Genomic DNA, 26096 nt, shown 5'->3' on the forward strand with positions numbered 1-26096 from the left:
TCACAACTTTTTTTTGGATAAAAATTTTCCTTTTAATAAATCATGGCTGAAAAGCCCAATTCATATACTAACTTTTTTATTTCTACAATTGAGCATTGCATTTTCAAGAAGATGAGCTAACCGAAGGATATTTTGCCTTACTATTCAGTAGTTTGTGCTTTGCTGAAAGTGTAATTTCATTGACAAATGATATTTACCAAGATTCGTGTCTTTACCTTAATACACAGGGAAAATGAAGGAAGAAAAACAATTTTTTTGGTTAATATTCGGAGGGGTGTGACTTTTCTGGGGAGATTCTTTTCAAAAAATTTTATACCAAATATCTACCCACTTTTATTTTCCTCAAAGAATCACAACTTTCATTTTTCGGTGTCATTCAGATACACCCAACATATAAAGTCTACATCGGCAGTGGAAAACAACTTTTTCAAAAGTGTTGGACTGGCCCATTTTAAGCATTTTGTGAAATCTCTTGAAAACCGTAGACAAAATGAGGGTGCATTTTTGTAAAAAAAAAAATGAAACTTTATTACTAACATCATTCACACAACTTTATGGCAAGAGATATCCCTTCCCGTGGTTCTTGCTGAATAATTGTGAGAAACATTTTTTATGTAGCTATAATCGAGAAGTTTGTCATAGAACCTCCACAAAGAAGGGAAGTTGCGTTTTCAAATAGCAACCCTAACTTTTCGTTATAGAATGGATAGACTTTTTGTTGCAGAGTATGATCTGATCATTGATGGGGATATTATTTATATCAAGCTTTTTTTATTATACGGATGAAATGGTTGAAATTATCGAATTGGATTCTTTTATGTACCTTTTATAGGTCAATAACACTTTAGGAGTGTTATTGAGATGGATGTTTTTGAAGTGTTACTGAAAACATGAACAAAGTAAAAATTGGTATCCAAAATTAATAATAAAAAAAGGTTGATAAAAAACCTCATCCTTGACAAAATCATGCTCAGAAACTAAAGGTCTATCCATTTCTAACACTAGGATATTATAAAGATTTGAATCACAACTCTCAGTTATGACAAGATACTTAGAAAAACAATGGGGAAATCCCGATCCATAATTCCACTACACTATAATCGAAATATGCAAATTCTTTATTTGAAAGTTTTACTTTCCCAACAAATGGAAAAAAGACATTCTAATATTTCTAATTACCATTCCAATGGCGAAACTAGAGATAAACCTACCATGCTGCTTTTGGTACTGGGAACAATGATTGAAAAAACCTAGCAGAAATGATTCACACAAAATTAGGAAAAAATATTCCCCCATATCAATTTAAATTTGAAGTCAAAATTTTTCACTAGAAACCACTGAACACAAGGAAGGATAAAAGAAGTTTTAAAATAATATTGCCATACAACCACCGTAGTAAAAGAATTCCCTGTAAAATAACAGTCCTCAGACAGAGGCTTTGAACACAGAGGTATTGTCATATAGCAATATCAAAATGTCAGTAGTTACTGAAAAGCGAGTATTGAGATATTGAAATGAATACAGCTTGGAACATAGATATATGAAATGGCTATTGCAGTGCTACGAGCGCTTTTGTTGTGGTCCACACATCCCATATCTCTAGCTACCGCGACACTGAGGCAGTGGTGTTACATGGATACAATTATATACTTTCCCATGTTTTCGTATTGCAAATTGATGTGACAGCAATGTTTGAGTCAACTGTCCCAATTGTGATTGGTGACACTAAGCAACTATCTCACTCCAGTCTTTAGACAAAAACAAATGTTTATTTTCCAAGGAATACAGCTATCGAGTTTAGATAAGGTACAGTTCTACTTACATATTATGGCTATTATTCACTTGGATTATTTGATCCATGGAAATATTAGCCATCTCAATATGCTAGTTGAATAATAAACTATTTGCAAACTGAAGTTGGACCAATTTGCCACAATAGATGAATGGATTTGATGATGTGCCAATCAGACTGCCTAACCTGTCAGTGACCTCAGAATAGTGTACTGTATTTAGCATAAGTTACAGTTTACATTTCACAAAATCTATAATCTTATTCACATTGGACATCTTTCTACATTGCAGACCTAACATCTTTTTTCTAAAAACTATTAAAGACTTCATTGAACTACAAGTTTTTTGGCAAATTACTCTGTTGAATTTTTAATTCTTCTGTGAATTGATCACCTCGGTTTTTATAAGATGTCTAGAACTATGGTGTAATCACTGATTTGATTTTTTATGTTTTTTGGGGATATGGGAGATCAGCTTCCTTTTTCCCAGTGTAGGTAGCGCTTTTTAGAAATTGATAGTTCATGGTCAATTGATATTTGAAAATAATTTGAATACATTGCTACAATTTCTGAATTTGTCATATTTATTAGAAATTATTGGTGTGTGAAAATGTATTACTTTAAAGAAAGAGTGGAGAACTGTAATTTCCTCAACTGTTCAGTTTTCTGAACAACAGCTTCAGAATTTGGTGTTGTTGAACTGTCCCCTTTGTTGTTGAAAAAAAAAATCTTAGATGAATGGGCGGGAAGGAGTGTTAAAACATTTGCAGAAAGTAATCCTATATCCCTGATTTGGTAAAATGTTGATGCTTCCAAGAAATTACAGGTGTGCACATCTGTGTGTTAGACATCTTAGTTTCTCATATTACTATGGCATATCAATGAAGAAGCCAAGATACTTTTTTATAGATCTCTTATCAGATCAATCACTTTTAAAATCTCAAAAATCAATGTAGGTATTCATAGAATTGGCTTAAAATCAAATTATTGAATATTTTTTTAATCTTCTCAATAGATAAATGAAGGGATTTATTAGGCTATTTCCATCATATGGGTTTATTAAATCCAATGTTTCAGTTAGCATTTGTCAGCCAACTTCAAGGAATCACCTAATAAATTCCACTTTTATAATTCTTTGATTATTAATAATTTCACGTCAGTTAGCAATAGAAATAATTTTAAAAAACCCTATTACCTGATGCATCTTTCGATCTGTATGCAGATAGAGCATCTTCCCAGTAAGTAATACAAGTTTCCAAGGCTTCCATGCCCATAACTCCTAATTGTTGTGGAGTCAAAGCAGTATTAACCCCTTCTTGTAAAGTTACACTTCCATTTAAAATGCTTCCAGAAGCTATTGAAGTTTTATCACAAGCTATTACAGAGCCTTGTCTAGCATATGAATTACTTAAAACTGCACTTCTGCGACCACTACTGGCAAAACTGGCTCCGTCACCATTTGGACTTCTTAGTCCTGACATTCTAGAACGTTTTCCATAAGTCCTATAATTTGTAGTTGTAGGATTAATGGTCACTATTGGTCTTCTTAAATATCTAGCCAGCATTCCAACAACTGCAACACTGGCTGTCAGTGAAATAACAATAACTTTTTGCTTGGTAGACAAAGTTATATGTTGGATTGGTATGTATTTTGCCACTTCAAGTGGCAATGTTGTGAATTGTATCCATGTATTCATGATGAATATTGAAAGGTCCTTTTAAATCAAACCATTTATGTTGAGGACAGTAAAGTTTACAGTGAATTCATCGGATTGGGCTGGGTCACCAAAAAACCATCTTGAAAAAATTTATATTACTTTCTTATGCGATGAAAAATCGGATGGAAAATTAATGTTAAGAAATTCTTATCCATGTATAATAATATAAATAAATATTCGGTCGCTCATTCATTTAGGTTTATTTAGGTTATATCACAGAACTTCAAATATTATGTATGTCAATAATGTCATACACAGAGAGCGGTGTGAAGTTGGCTGACAATTTCTAGCTGACAGAATCCCGAAGATACCCGAAGCGGCGACGGCCGCCAGTGGCGTACCCCTACTATTATTTTCGCCGAAAAATCGCTTCTGCATTACGAAATGAGATTAGTAGTGGAAATAATATAAATATTTGATGTTTGGCATATATAAATTTGATAATTCGAACAATTCGTTGGAAAAATGAATTTGTCCGATATAATTTTTCGATCAATTGAACTGAAATCGTCTAGGCGCGAAGTTTAATCTATATAACTTCTATGTTTTTATCAGTTTCAAGATGAGATTTTCACTCAGATGATGGTCAACTATTCAGGATTCATAATCCGTAAAAAACTTTACTTGCACCCCTTGCAAACTACCCTTTATCGACCCTTTTCCGTATAAAACACCGAATTCGCGATATAAAGCGGCGCAGTCAGCTGACCATAACTTCTATGTTTTTATCAGTTTCAAGATGAGATTTTCACTCAGATGATGGTCAACTATTCAGGATTCATAATCCGTAAAAAACTTTACTTGCACCCCTTGCAAACTACCCTTTTTCGACCCTTTTCCGTATAAAACACCGAATTTGCGCTAGGAAGCGCGCAGTCAGCTGACCATAACTTCTATGTTTTTATCAGTTTCAAGATGAGATTTTCACTCAAATGATGGCCAACTATTCAGGATTCATAATCCGTAAAAAACTTTACTTGCACCCCTTGCAAACTACCCTTTATCGACCCTTTTCCGTATAAAACACCGAATTCGCGATATAAAGCGGCGCAGTCAGCTGACCATAACTTCTATGTTTTTATCAGTTTCAAAATAAGATTTTCACTCAGATGATGGTCAACTATTCAGGATTCATAATCCGTAAAAAACTTTACTTGCACCCCTTGCAGACTACCCTTTTTCGACCCTTTCCCGTATAAAACTCTGATATATACAGATTCGATAATAAAATTGGTGCGTTATTAATTAATTAATTAATTTATATTACAATATCTCTAGATGACCACCTGCGAACTATAGAAGTTCAAAACACGTGTGCGCCTTCTTCCTATTGGATAGAAAGGGGCAATCTTGGCATATCTGATTTACGACATAATGCGCTTGCTTTGAAGATGCCGCTGTGAGCCGTTTGGAATTGGAAGAAAGCTTGTCGTTTTCATGAGGATGGGTAAAACCATATACAGGGTGGGCAAAATTCTTTGTCTACTGAGGGAAACTCGAAAACTATGGCAGCTAGAAGATAACGGATGACTCATTCTCGAGCTCTTTTTCAGAGGAACAAAGAACGATGAAAACCGTTTTTCAGTTATTAGCAAAAAATTAAATTTTGACGATTTCGAAAAGTTCTCATAACTTTTTTGTCTTTGAAGTTACAGATCTGAAACCTTAACCATTTACAGGCCCTTTTTTAAGCAGAAGCCACTGACAAGCACCAAATATTTTTTCATTTCGAAACATTAGGCGAACTATCGTTTTTTTAAATGCAAACTTTCAATGAATTTGTCATTTTTGAGTGGGAAAAAAGGTTCTGTTAGTAGACTCTTCGTATAAAAGTGACTAAGAAGGTTCAAGTTTTCATGTCTATTGTAGGCTTATTGCTGGTAGATCCCCACAAAATGCCAATCTTTCAAACCTCCTGCACTCCTGCATAGTAAGAATTTTTCTACTCATTCTCATACAGATCGGAACTTTCTGAAGAAAAAGCTGCATTAGTTTACATGAAAAATCTCCCTCAATTTTCGCAGACCTTTAAAAAAAATTTGCAAATTCGTCTTTCACCTTTATCGAGAATAAAAGTTTTTGTACTATTTCGAAACTACATATGCTAATTTTTGTTGTTGGATATGTCTCATTCATTATCTACTGATTGAATTCTTTAGAAAAGTTGCCATTTTTGATGCTCAGTTCACGCAATTCGTCAAAGTTAATTTTTTGTTAGTTTTAAAGTTTTGCCTAAGGAGCCAGTTTGTCTAGCGTCGGTCCTGGTTATTATCATCATTATTGGGTACATTTTCATTTTTGGGTATATCATCAGGAGCATTTTCTTATTCCACATTTATAGATTTCTAAAGTTTTAGATAATTTCCGAGAAAATAGGATTCAATAATTTTGGGTTTTTTACTCCATATTTCTTGTGCCATGGCGTGGGATTTTTACGTAGATACTTATAATTCTCTGGTGGGATTTTAAATTCGAAGAATGAGTTGCCGAAGTAATTCTCTACATATTATTATTATTTATTATTATTCCAGATAATAAGATGAGGCCGAAGCCTATGAATCTTATACATAAATGACACTTTAGACATAAACAAACTGAAAAACTATTCTAACAGAGATAAAGAGTCTACACAAATGAATAGTTATGCATGAATCCGGAAAATCTTTCTAACCTGTACATATGACGAAACACTTCTGGAGATATTCTAGGAGGGAGAGAAAGAAATTAAATTTATTGATTTGTCAATCAAACGGCTATCGACCGGAGTCTTCCAGCCAGTTAAATACAGTATTGTTTCACATGAAGCTTATTGTAAACTATTGGGAGGTAATGATTATTTTTATGGTAATGATTTCAGATGTTCGAAAAGTGGCAAAGCTGGTAACTTTGCCTTTGGTGCAAACTCTCTATTGTAGTGGTGTATCAATGGTTCGATTATGTTGATATTGTGTTGGTTAGCGATGAATTTTTTGTCGAGTCTTTGCATTCTTTCCAGTATTGGTTCTACTTCTGTTATCTGGTATAAAAGTTCATTGGGTGGGTTGTGGAGAGTGTTGTTGGGATGTCTTAGTTTTGTAATTTTTCAAGGAGGGTGTATTTATATTGCAAGATTTGCTCATTACATGTAAATTAGCATAACTGGAGTCGGTCACGACTACTTTAAATACTGGCCACCTATTATTTTCTTCACAAAATACTCTAAAATCAGAGCCGTCGCCAGACATTTTGCCGCCCCGGCAAAATAAAACTTCGCCGCCCATGCAAAATGTTATTTTGGCACCTTGCTGTGACTATATTGAGTTTAAGTTCATAATTCTTTATGGAATAACGTACAACCTGTTCAAAGTGTAGATATTTAGAGATCAGTCTTTTTTATAAATTGAGTAAATGTTGAATCTAAAAAAAGGATAAGAAAAAAGGAATACAAAAGAATGGGCTATATATCTACTAACAACGCCGTCGCCGGTATCATACAGTAAAATATATACAGTGAAACGTTTGAAAATTTTAAATTATAAACTACACAGATATAGAGATATATGAAAATCTACAGCAGTCTCAATTCTTATAAACACGATGTACTATTGTAAAGGGTTAATTATGAGTAGAATGCGGCATCTTTGATCGTTTTCCATCTGCCGGTATTCCCCTTATTTCTGGTTGAAATGCATTTCATTCGGTACTTTGAGAATATATGTGAATTGTTTGGCGACCAAGCGCAAAAATTGGTATCGTTAAAGAACTGTTTTGCCGCCCCCAGAATGTGCCGCTCCGGCAGGGTGCCTGGTTTTCCGGTCCTGACGGCGGCCCTGTCTAAAATCATTGAAGATTTTAAAATATTTTTTCACGAAATGATGCGAAGATATCATTTCGAAAACGAGAAATACAATACAAAAATACTCTCTTCATTCTTTCAAGAAATTTGGGCTTTCTAACAACGACGAACATTTAAAATTGGGAGTTCATTTTTCGACTCGCTTTCCATTACGCCGAACAATTCTTTGCTCCAAAGTTTGACGTTGAATGGCAAACAAACTTCATGAATGTATTCTCCGTGATCTATTTGCCTTTCTATCAAATCTATTATATCATGTTAATTTCTATCCTTGTATGCAATCGCTTCGGATTTAATTTTCCTCACAGTTATGCATCCGATTTTATAGACTCCAAGTTCACTGATTTTATTGGAGATTTTTTTGATTCAAAAATAGTTTTCCTTTTATACTCCAAAGATTGTTAAAAAATTCTCTTTTTTGCATCTCTCTCTACTCTACTCCTCTGACACACAAAATTATTACCTAAAATTAAACGAAGAATGACTTTGTAGTTCTCTAAATGAGGATAATGAATTATTTGCAACCAAAATTGTTTCCTTCGCATATGGCCTAGATTTTAACGCAGCCTTTTTTCCTATACTTGGTATATCTGACTACTACGCTGCCAACATTATTGACATATCGGTTTATACCATTTTTCTAATGATAGGGATAAAATAATTCGTCTAGCTTATTAGCCACGAAAACTATCTCAGATATATTTGTATTAGCGAATACCTTTGAAATGTCTATTCCGTTGTTCCATCATTAGAAATTTTTGAATTATTCATAATCTACAGGATGGGCAAAATTCGTTGTTTACTGAGCGGATCTAGAGAACTGTAGCAGTTAGAGGAAACGGATGACACATTCTCGAACCCTTTTTTCATATCTCATCCAAATCTGAAAACAGAACCGGCCTATCTATTCTAGATTTTGAGTTATGAACAAAAATTGGGATTTTGTCGATTTAGTAATAACTTCTTTGTGTTTGAAGATACAGATCTGAAACTTGAACCTTCTTATTCACTTTTATACGTAGACTCTACTAACAGAACCTTTTTTCCCACTCAAAAATGACAAATTCATTGAAAGTTTGCATTTAAAAAAACGAAAGTTCGCCTAATGTTTCGAAATGAAAAAATATTTGGTGCTTGTCAGTGGCTTCTGCTTAAAAAAGGGCCTGTAAATGGTTAAGGTTTCAGATCTGTAACTTCAAAGACAAAAAAGTTATGAGAACTTTTAGAAATCGTCAAAATTTAATTTTTTGCTAATAACTGAAAAACGGTTTTCACCGTTCTTTGTTCCTCTGAAAAAGAGCTCGAGAATGAGTCATCCGTTATCTTCTAGCTGCCATAGTTTTCGAGTTTCCCTCAGTAGACAAAGAATTTTGCCCACCCTGTATATGGTTTTACCCATCCTCATGAAAACGACAAGCTTTCTTCCAATTCCAAACAGCTCACAGCGGCATCTTCAAAGCAAGCGCATTATGTCGTAAATCAGATATGCCAAGATTGCCCCTTTCTATCCAATAGGAAGAAGGCGCACACGTGTTTTGAACTTCTATAGTTCGCAGGTGGTCATCTAGAGATATTGTAATATAAATTAATTAATTAATTAATAACGCACCAATTTTATTATCGAATCTGTATATATCAGAGTTTTATACGGAAAAGGGTCGAAAAAGGGTAGTCTGCAAGGGGTGCAAGTAAAGTTTTTTACGGATTATGAATCCTGAATAGTTGACCATCATCTGAGTGAAAATCTCATCTTGAAACTGATAAAAACATAGAAGTTATGGTCAGCTGACTGCGCCGCTTTATATCGCGAATTCGGTGTTTTATACGGAAAAGGGTCGAAAAAGGGTAGTTTGCAAGGGGTGCAAGTAAAGTTTTTTACGGATTATGAATCCTGAATAGTCAACCTTCTTCTGAGTGAAAATCTCATCTTGAAACTGATAAAAACATAGAAGTTATGGTCAGCTGACTGCGCCGCTTTATATCGCGAATTCGGTGTTTTATACGGAAAAGGGTCGATAAAGGGTAGTTTGCAAGGGGTGCAAGTAAAGTTTTTTACGGATTATGAATCCTGAATAGTTGACCATCATCTGAGTGAAAATCTCATCTTGAAACTGATAAAAACATAGAAGTTATGGTCAGCTGACTGCGCCGCTTTATATCGCGAATTCGGTGTTTTATACGGAAAAGGGTCGAAAAGGGGTAGTTTGCAAGGGGTGCAAGTAAAGTTTTTTACGGATTATGAATCCTGAATAGTTGACCATCATCTGAGTGAAAATCTCATCTTGAAACTGATAAAAACATAGAAGTTATGGTCAGCTGACTGCGCGCTTCCTAGCGCAAATTCGGTGTTTTATACGGAAAAGGGTCGAAAAAGGGTAGTTTGCAAGGGGTGCAAGTAAAGTTTTTTACGGATTATGAATCCTGAATAGTTGACCATCATCTGAGTGAAAATCTCATCTTGAAACTGATAAAAACATAGAAGTTATGGTCAGCTGACTGCGCCGCTTTATATCGCGAATTCGGTGTTTTATACGGAAAAGGGTCGATAAAGGGTAGTTTGCAAGGGGTGCAAGTAAAGTTTTTTACGGATTATGAATCCTGAATAGTTGACCATCATCTGAGTGAAAATCTCATCTTGAAACTGATAAAAACATAGAAGTTATGGTCAGCTGACTGCGCCGCTTTATATCGCGAATTCGGTGTTTTATACGGAAAAGGGTCGATAAAGGGTAGTTTGCAAGGGGTGCAAGTAAAGTTTTTTACGGATTATGAATCCTGAATAGTTGACCATCATTTGAGTGAAAATCTCATCTTGAAACTGATAAAAACATAGAAGTTATGGTCAGCTGACTGCGCGCTTCCTAGCGCAAATTCGGTGTTTTATACGGAAAAGGGTCGAAAAAGGGTAGTTTGCAAGGGGTGCAAGTAAAGTTTTTTACAGATTATGAATCCTGAATAGTTGACCATCATCTGAGTGAAAATCTCATCTTGAAACTGATAAAAACATAGAAGTTATGGTCAGCTGACTGCGCCGCTTTATATCGCGAATTCGGTGTTTTATACGGAAAAGGGTCGAAAAAGGGTAGTTTGCAAGGGGTGCAAGTAAAGTTTTTTACGGATTATGAATCCTGAATAGTCAACCTTCTTCTGAGTGAAAATCTCATCTTGAAACTGATAAAAACATAGAAGTTATGGTCAGCTGACTGCGCCGCTTTATATCGCGAATTCGGTGTTTTATACGGAAAAGGGTCGATAAAGGGTAGTTTGCAAGGGGTGCAAGTAAAGTTTTTTACGGATTATGAATCCTGAATAGTTGACCATCATTTGAGTGAAAATCTCATCTTGAAACTGATAAAAACATAGAAGTTATGGTCAGCTGACTGCGCGCTTCCTAGCGCAAATTCGGTGTTTTATACGGAAAAGGGTCGAAAAAGGGTAGTTTGCAAGGGGTGCAAGTAAAGTTTTTTACGGATTATGAATCCTGAATAGTTGACCATCATCTGAGTGAAAATCTCATCTTGAAACTGATAAAAACATAGAAGTTATGGTCAGCTGACTGCGCCGCTTTATATCGCGAATTCGGTGTTTTATACGGAAAAGGGTCGAAAAAGGGTAGTTTGCAAGGGGTGCAAGTAAAGTTTTTTACGGATTATGAATCCTGAATAGTCAACCTTCTTCTGAGTGAAAATCTCATCTTGAAACTGATAAAAACATAGAAGTTATGGTCAGCTGACTGCGCGCTTCCTAGCGCAAATTCGGTGTTTTATACGGAAAAGGGTCGAAAAAGGGTAGTTTGCAAGGGGTGCAAGTAAAGTTTTTTACGGATTATGAATCCTAAATAGTTGAACATCATCTAAGTGAAAATCTCATCCTGAAACTGATAAAAGCATAGAAGTTATGGTCAGCTGACTGCGCCGCTTTATATCGCGAATTCGGTGTTTTATACGGATAAGGGTCGAAAAAGGGTAGTTTGCAAGGGGTGCAAGTAAAGTTTTTTACGGATTATGAATCCTGAATAGTCAACCTTCTTCTGAGTGAAAATTTCATCTTGAAACTGATAAAAACATAGAAGTTATGGTCAGCTGACTGCGCGCTTTCTAGCGCAAATTCGGTGTTTTATACGGAAAAGGGTCGAAAAAGGGTAGTTTGCAAGGGGTGCAAGTAAAGTTTTTCACAGATTATGAATCCCGAATAGTTGACCATCATCTGAGTGAAAATTTCATCTTGAAACTGATAAAAACATAGAAGTTATGGTCAGCTGACTGCGCGCTTCCTAGCGCGAATTCGGTGTTTTATACGGAAAAGGGTCGAAAAAGGCTAGTTTGCAAGGGGTGCAAGTAAAGTTTTTTACGGATTATGAATCCTGAATAGTTGACCATCATCTGAGTGAAAATCTCATCTTGAAACTGATAAAAACATAGAAGTTATATAGATTAAACTTCGCGCCTAGACGATTTCAGTTCAATTAATCGAAAAATTATATCGAACAAATTCATTTTTCCAACGAATTGTTCGAATTATTAAATTTATATATGCCAAACATCAAATATTTATATTATTTCCACTACTAATCTCATTTCGTAATGCAGAAGCGATTTTTCGGCGAAAATAATAGTAGGGGTACGCCACTGGCGGCCGTCGCCGCTTCGGGTATCTTCGGGATTCTGTCAGCTAGAAATTGTCAGCCAACTTCACACCGCTTACACAGAGACAGGACTTCAAATACAATCACTATGGAGAGTAGAGAGAAGGAGAACGATCGCTGCTTTGAGACCACAGATTTTTTGTCCCCTAAAATATGTACCAATAGTAGTAGTTCATGTTTTTGCCAACAGTCGCGCTGGCCATCACGAGAGTGCGAAATTTTGTTTACACAAATCAAATTGTAGTTGGCTCGTTGGCTGAGTGAACTGTTTCCCTGGTGACAGATGATAGGAATATTATTATTGTCGATTTTTGATAAGAGAACAACATATGACCATGGTGAAATGTTGAAGCGTGCGCTAGTATAAGAGTGTTTTGGCATCGGAGCATTTTTGAGAGAAAATTGGAAAAAACCTTATCTCAAGAATCAACTCCCAATCAATTTGTGTGTCAAGAGCACTTTTGCGATGAAGATATCAAAAAGATGATGGATTCATTATAAACGAAATCGAAATTGTCATCCCTCGTGAGAAGTTGACTCTTCTGAATAAGAATATTTAACCAATAAAACTACATGGTTCAGAAGTAAATATTCTTGAAGAATTTTGTTGGCATAACATAATATATGGTTTATATCGGTTCTCAGCTGAGTATTGGCAAAAGAATCTACTCTAATACCTAAGTGATAAATCTGAGACTGCTACCTTTTGTTGTCTTGATGTGTACTGCTCCTCACTACGGATTTATATAATTTTGAAGATTAGTAAACCAACTAACATAGCTGCTTTCAATAAACAATGATAAACAAAAGTAGGTACAATTTTTTTGATCAGTGATTTCTTTTGAATTTCATTGATTTCGACTTGCATTTTATTGCATATAATTCAGAGAACTCATATTCAATATAGATTTGAAGAAAGGTATTTGAAAAATCATCAGAAAAACCACGATGACACATAACCTTAAATAAAATGAAGGCTGTTCATTTCAAATTGACGCTTGAATCCCCACTCCTTATCGATACCCGCTGTAATCGCAGCGACACCTATTTTCCCCGTTTTTGGAGACACATTTTTAGTACGGCGATCGTTCTCCTTCTCTCTACTCTCCATATACAATCACAGAACAAGTTAAAGTTCTATGCTTGTGCGTTACGATGACAGCTTAAAGGTTATATTTACATATTTGAAAAATTTTCATAAACGATAAAACATGAATGAGGATATGGAAATTGTGAATAACGTGGATATGTTTGAAAGGCGAGACGATATAATACAAAAGCAAGAGGAATGTGAAGATATTGCCGCAGCCAAAACTACAACATCTTTCCTAGTTACTCCAGAACTGCAAAACAAAAATAATAAACAGGCCTCCCCATTTCCATCATCTAATTTTTTACAAAATGCAAACAGAAAAAGTGCCTTTCAACCTTATAGACAAACAGCAACTTGTACACCTTTGACTAACTTACAAAGAGGGAACACACAAGCAGAAACTCCATCGATTTTACCCACTGATATAAACATTCATACCCTAGCAGGATGTGGAGAAATAACTGAAGAAGATGTAAAAAATGAAAGAGATTTAAATATTTCAGATAAGGATGGTTACACTCCTTTGCACTGGGCATCTTCATTTGGACAATATAATGCAGTTCAACTACTTTTACAGAATGGAGCAGAGGTAAATAAATTGGGACCAAATGAAGAGACAGCATTGCATATGGCTGCTAATGGAGGACATCATGAGGTCATAAGGCTTTTGATTAGTTATGGAATCAATGTGAATCATGCTGATCATGTATGTTTATCCTATTTTCTTAAGGAAGTTATCAAAATGGCCTGCATTTGAAATGCAATAACTATTTTTCCATCTTTTTTAAATGGCAGAACAATTTGCTTGATTCATTCCTGGGCTGTTAGTATTCAAAGGGTACATGTCTCTGATTTCCTCTCCAAAATGACTGTTTAGTGCTCTAAACGAGAATATGGAACGTGTCGTCCAACGTTGGACTGATGCCAAAAGATTTTCATCATTTTTGGTTTTGGTTGATGGCCACCACATCTGTAAAGCGTATTTCATAATAGGGCGTATGTAGGTATTGTAAAGAAACTCCCAGATTGTTTTATCGGAGTTTTTAAAAGATTTGCCAAGTAAGTACGCTATTTGTTTCGCTTTCCCCGTGATTGTGACCACAAGATCTGACCAGCTGAGATCCGAATTCGCTGCAACGCCAAGATCGACATGACAAGTGACTGATTGTAGCTGGTGCCCTTCGATCCAATAAGACAGCTTTGGGTTGTTTCTACCAATGTGAAGGACACAACACTTCTGGATGTTTAGTGGTAACAGCCAGTCTTGACACCACTTGGAAAGTGTATCCAGTAGTGGAACCACGATCGATCGACAATCTATCGATGTCTGATTCGATAAGGCGTTGTCGGCAATCTAATTATACCCGACAGTTTTTGTGTAAACAAGATGTTCATACAGAGGATACTGATCGTCTTTGGTACAAATTTTCAACTATTCTACTTGAAAATGAGGCACGAAAAAAGGGGAAAATCGGGATTACTGTTGAGTCGTGCGCTTATCGTTAGCTTGTGGTAGGTACATACTCAGGTCCTGAAGAATGTGGGTGTATAGAAGGGGCAAGTTGAAGAGTTTGGTGTCATCGGCAAACGAAGATAGGGCCGACTTGAGGAGTGGGGGTAAATCAGAAATGTATAGGAGAAACAGAACTGGTCCTAAAACAGAGCCCCGGGGTACACCCGATGTTACATTCCTCTCCGCGGAAGAGTAAGCATCGCCGGCTCGCACACGAAACCTGCTATTATACAAAAAGGATTTGATGCATGCAGCGATGCATGACAGTAGATTTGTCGTGGTGACTGGTGGAACATGCGGAAGAAACCGCATCGTTGAGTACTTGAAATTATATCGTTATCTGAACAAAACTTTTTAGCAGATGGTCGCATATAATTCTTTCCAGAACTTTCGAAACGGATGAAAGGATACTAATTGGGCGGTAATTGGAGGGATATAGTTTATCACCTTTTTTAAAAATTGGGGTAATTGAAACAAAAAGCCGGTCACACGGAATACAGGATGAACTGTTGAGGGACAGCAAAAGCTTCAGCACAGTGTGAAATCAGGCGCGTAGTGGCGCTATCGTTTCCTGGGGCTGTATCTACATTTAGGTCCAATAAGTACTTCTTCATCGGACGAACCATCGTCCGTTGATCCATCGTGATTGTAGAAATTTCTTGATTGATGTGGCCCACAATAGTGGTAGGAATGGCACCTACGGAGAAGGAAGAAGAGAATAACTCGGAGAAGACGTCTTTCTAACTGGTATACCTTTCACCCAACTGGTTTTTTACAGAAGGAATGCTGACTTTGCAATTCATTGAGGATCTCATACTAATACAACTTCTTCTTGTTCTTGGATGTAACCCGTTTTTTTTTCATATGAAGTCTTAGCCAAACGAAGTTCGAAAAAGACGGATGATTTTGGCATTCCCCAGTCGATTTGGTGCGCATGCATTTTCTCCACAAGTTATTGCATTATTTTATTTAAACCTGTGTTTTTCCTTCAAGAATAGATATATCCATATCGGTGTGAATAAAAGAACAAAGGGCTTGCAAATGTACTACCAAAAAATATCATTCAGGTTTTGAATTTTTCTGCAGAATATTTAGAAGTTGAGAGTAAAATGTAATTTTTTGTATGTCAACATATCCATTCGTCCTGTTCGTAAAAACTGTAATAGGACATGATTCAGATGGAACCATCAGCATAAATTATCGAAATTGATCAAACAACTTTAAAGTTATTCAAGATTGAACTCGGGTGATTTTTTTACTGACCGATTATGTAGTTTTGAGGTCCAGTGTTTTTTTAGCTAACTGAAAATATTTAAACTGTTCTGCATTGAACAATGAGTCAGGAACGCATATTTGGTCTCTCGTTGATCGGTGATCGCCATTTAAAACAAATCTACCTTTGAGAAAGACTAAATATGAAACTAATAGATTTTTTACCAAAGAAATCACGCTGCGTGAAGCTATGCAGAAAAATTAGGTAGTAAAAATGCTGTGATTTAAAGATTATAAATGTCTTGATGGTTGAACATTCATTTACTGATCACAATAAATGACACCCATCATACAGGGTATTAGTGAACAAGTGCTATAAACTTTACGGGGTGATTCTGCATGGAAAAATAATGACAGATTGCTTATATAACCATTGAGTATATTGGGTTCAATACTCAATGATGTAACTCGTGCACACAAATGCTTCGTTTCAGGATGTTGAAGTTCTTAAAAACTGACTAATCCCCTAATAGCACACAACGTCCTTGGGATGTACAATTCATGTCCATTTATCGTCGGGACACCCATGGACTTGGTTTGTATGTCCTTGGGACGTTTGTTTTTGGACAGAATGAGGACGTCCACGTATCCATTATTTGTCCAATTAATGTACAATGTCCAAACCGGATATCCAGTATGGACACAATACGGATCATATAGTCCCTTACCGACTTAACAACGCAATGTCCAAATGATGTCCAGGAGGCAGAAGGTGTTCGTGATGGACGTAATAAGGAAGAAATAATATATATTTGTTATATGGTCCGGAACAAATGTGAATGAAGAATGGGATCATTCGCAGGAAATGAGAAAGCTAGATCGGCGTTCGGCAGGATGAAAAATTTGTTTACAAGCCATCACATAGCACTGAACACCGAAATAAGACTCCTGCGTTGTTATGTCTTTTCCGTCTTGTTGTACGGTGTAGAGTCGTGGACTCTCACTCAAGCCACAACAAGGAAGCTTGAGGCATTCGAGATGTGGTTGTATCGGGAATCTTGAAGATATCGTGGATAGATCACATAACTAAACAGGAAGTTCTCAGAAGGTTGGGTAAAAACATAGAAGTGGTGGAAACTGTGAAAATTCGGAAACTCCAATACATTGGGCACCTAATGAGAAATGAAGAAAGATTTCAGTTACTGCAGACCATATTGCAGGGCAAAGTGATGGGAAAACGGGGTGTTGGAAGGAGACGAATTTCATGGTTGAAAAATCTCAGAACCTGGTATGATGTGAACACTACCGAGCTATTCCGAGCAGCAGTCAACAAGGTGAAGATAGCACGTATGATAGCCAACATCCGGAACGGATAGGCACTGGAAGAAGATATGGTCCGTATTACGTCCATCACGAACACCTTCTGGATATCCGCTATGGACATCTTTCGGACGTTGCCTGTATTAAGTCGGTAAGTGACTATTTAAGCACAATATGGTCTGTATTGTGTCCATCACGGGCACATACTGGATATCCGGTATGGACATATTTTGAACATTGCCTGTCGGACCATATAACATATCGACAAAATACGGACCAAATAATATAGATCCATATCCTGGTCCTAATATAATCCTTGATTGACATAATATGGGCATTGTCTTCGGAAATGAATGCCATTTTCAATCACGTGTTCTACCAAAATATCATAGACGTTTTTGTTCTCCGAGGCGAGAAGAGCCTGAACTGGGAGTTGTATGTTTATTTTTGATAGTTTTCCAATCAGTTCTTCTTTTTCTCTGGTTTTGCCTGTTTCTGGTAAACAGGTACTGCACAAGTACGAGGCATTTTCCTTAAATCGAAGGTTTCCAAATGTTTAATAAACTTTCTTGTTGATTATCTCCTATATCAGATAAGTTGTGTTATTCATTGAGACATACAACAGAATAGTACGGAATCACTGTTCTTGTAATTTTAATACTTATTTTCACTTTGAGCACTGATAAAACAAATGAATAAATCGAAAAACTAAAAGCCACGAACACCACACCACAGAGTTAATTTCATTGTCCATTTGTAGTTTTTGAACCGATGAACTCCACATCATCATTATTATATTAGTACTTTTAGGAATTAATTGATTAATTAACTATGTTTATCATATTTTCAGATGCTTAATACTCCTTTGCTATACGCAGCGAAAGGAAATCATCCACATTCTTGTAACGAGTTACTAATGGGTGGTGCTGACCTGACTATGAGTAATATCAATGATGAAACAGCTTTCACTATAGCCTTAAAAAACAATTGTAGTTTAGGTAAAAAATTCATGAAATAGTTCTGAGAAATTTACTTAAATAACATTTTATTTCAGCCCAGTCTGTTATTCAGAAACATATCATTTCAAAGTTCGAACTATGATGACCTTTTGTTAAGGTATTCCCACCCAGCAAATAAGGTAGCCATTTTTTTTTATTATTTGAGAAATAAATTCAAACCTTAGAAAAATTATATTTTTATAAAAAATGCTATATAGAATAGATGATAATTGTTACTTGTATATACCATAAAATATTGACATAATTCCAATAAAATAATTATTTTTACAAAGCATAATATCATTTTGTTCAAGACTAACTCCACAAACACTTTTATTCGCCATCTATATTCTTCTACAGTTTTCATCGATAAATCACCAAAGTTTTCATATGGCCGCAAAGAAAGGACTTGCAGGGGCGTACAGTCCAAAAAATTGGCCCACCACGCCCCATCCACTTATTTATTTTTATTTTATTTATTGTTTGCCGCTTCGTGTAGTGGCAAGTTTTAGCCAGGGGCCTGAACTGATCATTGGAATTTAATTTTTGATCGTTACTGTTCATACATACACCACGGAACCGTTCGAATCGATCATAGACAAGAGACAAGTTTCAATTTCGAATGCAAAATGCAACTCATCCTAGGACAGGGGCTTGACCATGATATAAGAACACAACAAGAAGTATTCTTATATCATGGTTTATATAGAAAGAGACAATTGTCTTCTGTCCTTTCCATATACTATAGCGATTTCAAGCGGATAACCTGTAATCATCTACTAGAGGGTAATGTGTGTATCTGTAATCTGTGCCTGTAATAACCGCGGTTATTGCTGGTTTTGCCCTTGGTTATGGCCCTTCACAACTTCTAACCTTACTTACCAGAGGTTTAAGGTGAACTAATAACCCAGGGTTATTAGTTCACTGGTTTAACCCAGCTCTCGAGTATGGGCTGTGGTCCGTATATACACTTTGGTTTCTTCTGGTTAGTAAGTGGGCGGTCCGTAAATGTCGAATTCCTGACAATTCAGTTCAATATCTGTCACCAGAGTAACCGCTCTGGTGACTTTCGGTTACCAAATGTGTATATAGACCATATTAGTGAGGTTAGAATCACTCAGTTGGCGGGAGATCCATATTCAAATTTTTTTACATAGGAATCGACTTTAATATGGAATATCGCTAGCTAGAAGTAAATGTTAATATAAAGACATGCAAAATTGGGTGCCGCAATTATTAGAGGTTGTTTCCAAGTACATTTTACATCACAATATTCTTTTATATGTCCTAAAATCAAAATTGAACACATTATTATACGGAATATATCCGTATGTCGTAGATCATTTCTGCTACACGTCAATCATGAACCGTAACAAAGAAAATGACATGCTACGCTTGCGCGTTAGAATGATGTCAGCTTCAGAGGTTAGAAACGAAATGAAGCTACGACAAACTTCCATGGATCTTGCTGACCAATTTTATATTGATCCATTATAGCATAGCCAATACTTGGACAAAAAATGGGAGAGTATTCGTTAAACTAGATGGAAAAATTATAAACATATTTTCGATGGAATATCTCAATGCATTATAGTTGTATAAATAAAAATTTTCTCTGCTGCTGCGGTATATACTCCTCTTTATTAAAGTATCTTTTTTTTTAGAATTTCATGTCTACAATGTATTGAATTTTTTGGTTGTTAATTTCTGGGGAGACCCATCTTAGATAGAGGAAAATTGAGGATGTTGAATTTCTGACAGAGAGTGAATACGAGGTTGTTGCTACCAGTTTGGATTCAGTTGATAAGTTGAATGAGGTTTATTTAACGGATAATGATTGTTGTGTGAGCGTTTGCCAGGTAAATATAAGGAGTGTGACAAAAAATTTTGACGATTTCATTATTTTGCTCGAGCAAATTAAATTCAAATACGATATTTTGATTCTCTGTGAGACTTGGGAGGTAGTTAGTTTGGATGTGTTTGAAATTCCAGGTTATGTATCTTATTATAGTAGGTCAAAATTCAATCAGAATGATGGAACTATCGCTTATATAAGGGAACGTGTCGAACATTCGGTAACATTGATCGAGAAACAACAGGTCGTTTTCATGAAGATAGCTTGTTCTGTGCGTTCATTCAATTATGATGTTTTTGCCCTGTATCGACCTCCATCAACCGACGAAAATAGATTTTTAGATGATTTGTCCGAGATTCTGGGAGAGCATGTAACTGAGAAAACTACCACTATTTTTACGGGTGATATAAATTTTAATATTTTAGATCTACAATGTCCAAACACAAATCAATATTTAAATATTATGCATCAATATAATTTCACTATCTACCATGATCTTCCCACTAGAGGGCGCTCATGTCTGGATCACATCTTTATGAAGACAAACCAGACCAATTTTAGCCGAATTGATTTCAAGGTACTTGAATATCACATCACTGACCATTCCCCCGTATTCTTGAAAATCTTTCTGGATGATTCTGATGTTATAAAAGATGATGGGGCAGAGCAGGTGAAGTTGGCGAAAGTTGATCATGAAAAATTGCGCTCCAGTCTTAAAAATCATAATTGGGAAGAACTTTTTAGAACCGAAGCAGTTGATCATGCTACGGGAATTTTAATGAATTCTTTAGAGAGATATATGAATGAGTCAACTATTACACAGAACATATCGATTAAAAGAAAGTATAAATCGCTCAAACCATGGATGTCACCGGGTCTATTGGTTTCCGTAAGAAAACGTGAGAGACTATACCTTGAATTTAAAAAAAATTCGGAGAATCTAGAAATTAAAGAAAATCTCCGAAAATACAGAAATATTTTAAATAATTTAATAAGAAATGCTAAAATCCATTACTATAGAAATAAAATAGATGAAAGCTCAGGGAATCTGGGAAAGGTATGGAAGGTGGTGAATGAAGTAACTGGTAGAAAGATTAAAGAGCGTACAAAAATAACAAAAATTAAATGGAACGAGAGTGAAATCACTGACAACCATAAAATTGCGAATCAGATGAATTCTTATTTCTGCAATATCGGTAAAGAAATGGCTGAAAAAATAAAGACCCAAACTCCCGAGTTATCACGAGACACCAGGACGCCCAAGATAAAGGATTCAATGTTTCTATCGCCAATAACAGAACAAGAGATAATCAATCAAATTGTTATGCTAAAAAATAATACAGCTCCAGGGCCGGACTTAGTGCGGGCAAATGCTCTAAAACAAATCGCTTCAGAAATTTCGAGGCCGCTTGAATATGTTTTCAATCTGTCAATGCAAAGGGGTAAATTTCCCATATTATTCAAAAGAAGTATGATCTCACCAATTTATAAATCTGGTTGTAGGACTGATATCGGAAACTACCGCCCTATAGCCATTATAAGCAATATAGCGAAAATTTTCGAGAAATGCCTCAAAACTAGGCTTACTGAATTCATGAACAAATATAATATACTAGCAGATAACCAGTACGGTTTCAGAGCTGGACGAAGTACTAGTGATGCCATATTTGAGGTAACTAAAACTATATATGAGGCTATTGATAAAGGCAAAAAAGTGATTGGTGTGTTCTTAGACCTGAAGAAGCCATTCGACACAGTTTCCCATAAAATTTTGTTGGAGAAGCTAGAAAACTATGGGGTCAGGGGAAATGTTGCTGCTCTTTTCGAATCTTATCTTGAGGATCGAACTCAATTTGTAGTGATAAATGGAGTGAGCAGTAGTGAGCAATTGATTGATTATGGCGTTCCCCAGGGTACGGTTTTGGGGCCGTTACTGTTTAATATCTATCTAAATGACCTGCTAAATGTTCAACAGAATTCAAATTTCAGAATCATTGCCTATGCTGATGACACGGTCATTTTATTTATGGATGATACGTGGGAAACTGTGTATAGACGGACGGAGGAGGGTTTGAATTTCGTGGTATCTGAAATGAGGAAATTGATACTGACAATTAATCCACAAAAAACTAAATTTATAACTTTCGCGTTGACGGAGGCTGCCACTTCGAACTTAAAGAAATTTATAGTTGTTCATGATAAGGACCATTCCACTGATAGCTGTGACTGCGAGTCGTTCATTGAAATGACTGATTCCATAAAATATTTGGGTATACATATTGATCAACTTCTTCGATGGAAAGAACATATTAAATATTTGTTGAAAGTAATCAGATGCTCGATTCCCAAATTTAAATTACTGGTTAATATATTGCCACGCAAGACTTTGTTCTCGGTTTATTACGCCCTTGTACAATCGGTGTTGGAGTACGGAATTGTTGGATGGGGCGCAGCATACACGTCTCATCTTGTAAATTTGGAAATACTACAAAAGTTCATTTTGAAGATTATAATGAAGAAGGATCGCTTATTTTCATCCGAATTGCTTTTCTCTGAGGCTCGGGTTTTCACTTTGAAGCAATTATTCTATAAGAGTGCTTTGATAATGGTTCATAAAAATATTTCTCAACTGGATGGATATGAACATTCTTATTCCACCAGAGGTCAAATCAGGGGACAGCTGCAGATCCCGAGATCACGGAGAACTTTCGCGCAGATGCATGCTCATTGTATTGGTATACGTTTGTACAACACAATATCGAAGGATTCGAGGCAAGCAAATAGCCTAAAATACTTTATAAAAAGTATAAGAAGTTTTATTTTTTCAATTTAGGATGGCTCTTCTTTCGGTCACTCTCTGTTGGAAAATAATTAGAAATTAGTTAGAAATGGTCGAAAAAAAAATTAAATAAAGGGAAAATGAATAAACTTAATACTTGTCGAAAAATTTATGAGCTTATGTCTAATTTTTTTGAATTGATTTTTTTTTACTATTTCCTCAGACTGTCAGGCACAAACCCTAGGTTTAATTGACAGTCTTTTCTTACAAATATATTACTCTGTATATTATATGTTACCTTTCTAAAATAAATAAATAAATGAATGAAAATGAATGAAATTATTAAAAAAATATACCATTTTATTACGAAATTTTGTTTTCAACTTGTTAAGAAAGGATCATAGAACACATTCCAACAGAAATAAATCTTAAGAAATTCGCTAAAATATCCAAAAACAGGCGAGAAGTACGCGGCATTTTTAGTCCCATAAGAAATGCATAGGGAATTCAGGGACCAGATCCACGGATGGATCGCGATTCAAATTTCCCGCCTAACCTCACTAATATGGTCTATACTATACGGACCATACGCATGGTTATCTCCGGTTCAAAATCATTGAACTCTATGGGACAGGCCTCCATCAAATCTAAATCTAAACCGACACCTCTTACGGGCATACTTATGTCAACAATTTATCGATACAGCTATGGCGAAAATATTGAACAGTAAAGGCGCTAATACGCAGCCTTGTTTTATTCCAGAGTTGGTTGAGAAATGGTCGGTTGTAGAACCATTATGCTGTATTCTAGCGGTGTTGTTGGTATGAAGGCTTTTACACACTGCTAAGAATTTTTCGGGTACTCCAAGACGTGCCATGATTTTCCATAGCGCTCTCCGATTCACCGAATCGAATGCCTTACTTAAATCGATGTAGGCTGTATAGATCCTTGATTGTTGTTCACGGGCCTTCTCTTGCCGCTGTCGCAGTGTGAAAATTAGGTCCACCGTACCTCGATTTGGTCGAAAGCCGCACTGGGATTCAGGTAACAGCTTTTCTAAGAGTGGAACCAGACGATTAGCCATAATCTTCGAGAGAATTTTACCGGCCACACTAAGCAACGATATGCCCCTGTAGTTGTTGCAATTCGACGTATCGCCTTTGTTCTTATAGAGGTTGATAACTAAAGCGTCTCTGAAGTCTTGTGGCACATCTCCCTGTTCCCAGATCTTGCGGAATAGTGTTAGGAGACTATTGACAATATCTTCATCCAAGGCTTTGAATATCTCAGCTGGAATGCCCTCTAGACCAGGTGACTTATCATTTTTCATATTGTTAATCACACTTATGATTTCCGACATTGAGATTTCGTCATCAAGCGATGTCATCGGATTATACGCGGGGAGCAGGTCTAAAATAGATAAGTCCGAGTCGTTATTTTGATTCAAGACCTGTGAGTAATGCTCCTTCCATCTTTCGAGAATTTTTCTATCATCAGTTAGAATAGCTCCATGAGCATCTCTTATAGGAAAGTTAGCTTTTCTGCTTGGACCATAAACAGTTTTAATAGCTTCGAAAAAACGCCTGTAGTCATGGTTATCGGCGTGAGCATGTATTTCCCTTGCTTTTTCTTTCCACCAGCTGTCCTTGATTTTTCTTATTTCTTGACGGACCTCGCGTTTTATGTTTATAAAACATTTTTGGGCTGCAACATCGCCAGGCTTGTTAATTGCTGTTTTCATCGCTTTGTGTTTTGCCTCCAAAAGGGGTGCGATATGAGTTTCTTTGTCGGCGAACCAGTCTGGGGATTTTCGGGAGTGTTCTGTGCCCAGTATTTCTTTCGCTGAATTTGTAAGAGATGATTTGAAGCGAAGCCAATGACTCTCAATGTCTTCGTTATAATCCGGTGTTGTTAGGCTATCTTTGACGGCAGCTGTGAAGCTTTCCTTTGTAGAGGTGTTTTGTAGTTTGGAGATTTGAAGGCGCTATCTCAGTAACTTTGGCTTGCGTTGGTATTGCGTTTGGAGCATTGAGATCTTCATTCTCGAGATTACCAGCCTATGATCAGTCCAGCACTCCAGATCTGCTCTGGGTTTAGTGACCAACACCTCTTTGAGATCTTTTCTTCTCACGATCACATAGTCGAGAGTGTGCCAATGCCCTGAGCGCGGGTGGCGCCAGGTCCCCCTTGAATTGGGTCTCGTAATAAAGAAGGTGTTCGTTATACAAAAATTGTGTTCTGCACAAAGAGCCAGCAGACGTTCTCCGTTCGAATTAATGCTATCTGTGCCGTGTTTCCCTATTATTCCCGGCCATAGTTCTGAGTCTTGACATCTGCCCACTCTGGCGTTGAAGTCTCCAAGGAGGATAATTCGTTCCCGATTTGGGATTTTACTTAAAGTCCGTATATACACATTTGGTAACCGAAAGTTACCAATGCGGTTACACTGGTGACTGATATTGAACCGAATTGTCAGAAATTCGACATATACGGACTGCCCACTTACTAACCAGAAGAAACCAAAGTGTATATACGGACCACAGCCTTGGCGTATGGTCCGTATATACACATTTGGTAACCGAAAGTTACCAGAGCGGTTAGTACGGTTACTCTGGTGACAGATAATTGCACCGAAGTGTCAGAAATTCGACATATACGGACCGACCACTACCTAACTACGGACCGCCCACTACCTCCTTGCCACTACTAACCAACAGAAACCAACCATTTGGTAACCGAAAGTTACCAGAGCGGTTACTCTGGTGACAGATATTGAACCGAATTGTCCGGAATTCGGCATTTACGGACCGCCCACTTACTAACCAGAAGAAACCAAAGTGTATATACGGACCACAGCCAGTGACTTCATATATAAAGTCAAAGATTATAGAGTTAGTTATAATCTTTGTATAAAGTCACTGTAGAGAGTGCCTGTGTCGTCCAGAGATTTATCTCTGGTGTCGTCTTAATGATCTTAGCCAGAGACAAGAGAATCCCTTTCTCTATGATCTTAGCGTTCTGTGCAAAGATTATAGAGTTACCTAGAGTTACCTAATTCCATAGACATAGAGACATGGACTGAGCAATGCCAGCATGAAATTGGCTATTTATTAGAAAGAGAGAAAAGCTCGTCGGGATATACCTTTCTCTTTTTTGTTCACATAGAGGTGAGTGTAGACCAATCAAAATTCTAGAAAAAGACAACTGCATTCCCGACGTGTTTTTCTCTCTGTCACTTTTTTTGACCGTATTTCATGCATAGATATAAAGGGAAGGCACAGTCCATGTCTCTATGTCTATGCCTAATTCTAATATAATTTTTGGTTCTGTGGTCTTGA

At 36.5% G+C, this 26096-nt stretch overlaps 2 protein-coding genes across 3 annotated transcripts in view; one reads left to right on the forward strand and one right to left on the reverse strand.

Annotated features, from left to right (window-relative positions):
* LOC123316998 (mitoguardin) overlaps positions 1–3731 on the reverse strand; it is a 36606-nt gene extending 32875 nt beyond the window's left edge. The window contains exon 1 of the mRNA XM_044903334.1: positions 2986–3731. Within this exon, the coding sequence (XP_044759269.1) occupies positions 2986–3487 (502 nt within the window). The 5' untranslated portion in view covers positions 3488–3731. The remainder of the gene's footprint in view (positions 1–2985) is intronic.
* A 9393-nt stretch (positions 3732–13124) lies between these two features.
* LOC123317519 (ankyrin repeat family A protein 2-like) lies at positions 13125–18412 on the forward strand. 2 transcript variants are annotated; one of them, XR_006538177.1, is made up of 3 exons: positions 13125–13810; positions 17977–18124; positions 18181–18412. XR_006538177.1 is itself a non-coding variant. In XM_044904092.1 (3 exons), exons 1-3 carry the CDS (start codon positions 13200–13202, stop codon positions 18225–18227), a joined length of 783 nt encoding a protein of 260 aa, XP_044760027.1. In that variant the 5' UTR covers positions 13126–13199; the 3' UTR covers positions 18228–18412. The 2 variants fall into 2 exon arrangements, 1 of the variants encoding a protein (XP_044760027.1); XM_044904092.1 differs by having other exon boundaries at positions 13126–13787.
* Positions 18413–26096: the final 7684 nt, after the last annotated feature.

This window comes from Coccinella septempunctata, chromosome 7 (assembly GCF_907165205.1).
Source record: "Coccinella septempunctata chromosome 7, icCocSept1.1, whole genome shotgun sequence".
Lineage (NCBI taxonomy): Eukaryota > Metazoa > Arthropoda > Insecta > Coleoptera > Coccinellidae > Coccinella > Coccinella septempunctata.

What these genes read in the sequence shown, in the direction of transcription:
- LOC123317519 (XM_044904092.1), top strand. Translation starts at nt 13,200, where the DNA reads ATGAATGAGGATATGGAAATTGTGAATAACGTGGATATGTTTGAAAGG. An exon ending in ATGTGAATCATGCTGATCAT is followed by an intron (nt 13,788 to 17,976) that starts GTATGTTTATCC and finishes TCATATTTTCAG; the next exon opens with ATGCTTAATACTCCTTTGCT. An exon ending in AAAAAACAATTGTAGTTTAG is followed by an intron (nt 18,125 to 18,180) that starts GTAAAAAATTCA and finishes ATTTTATTTCAG; the next exon opens with CCCAGTCTGTTATTCAGAAA.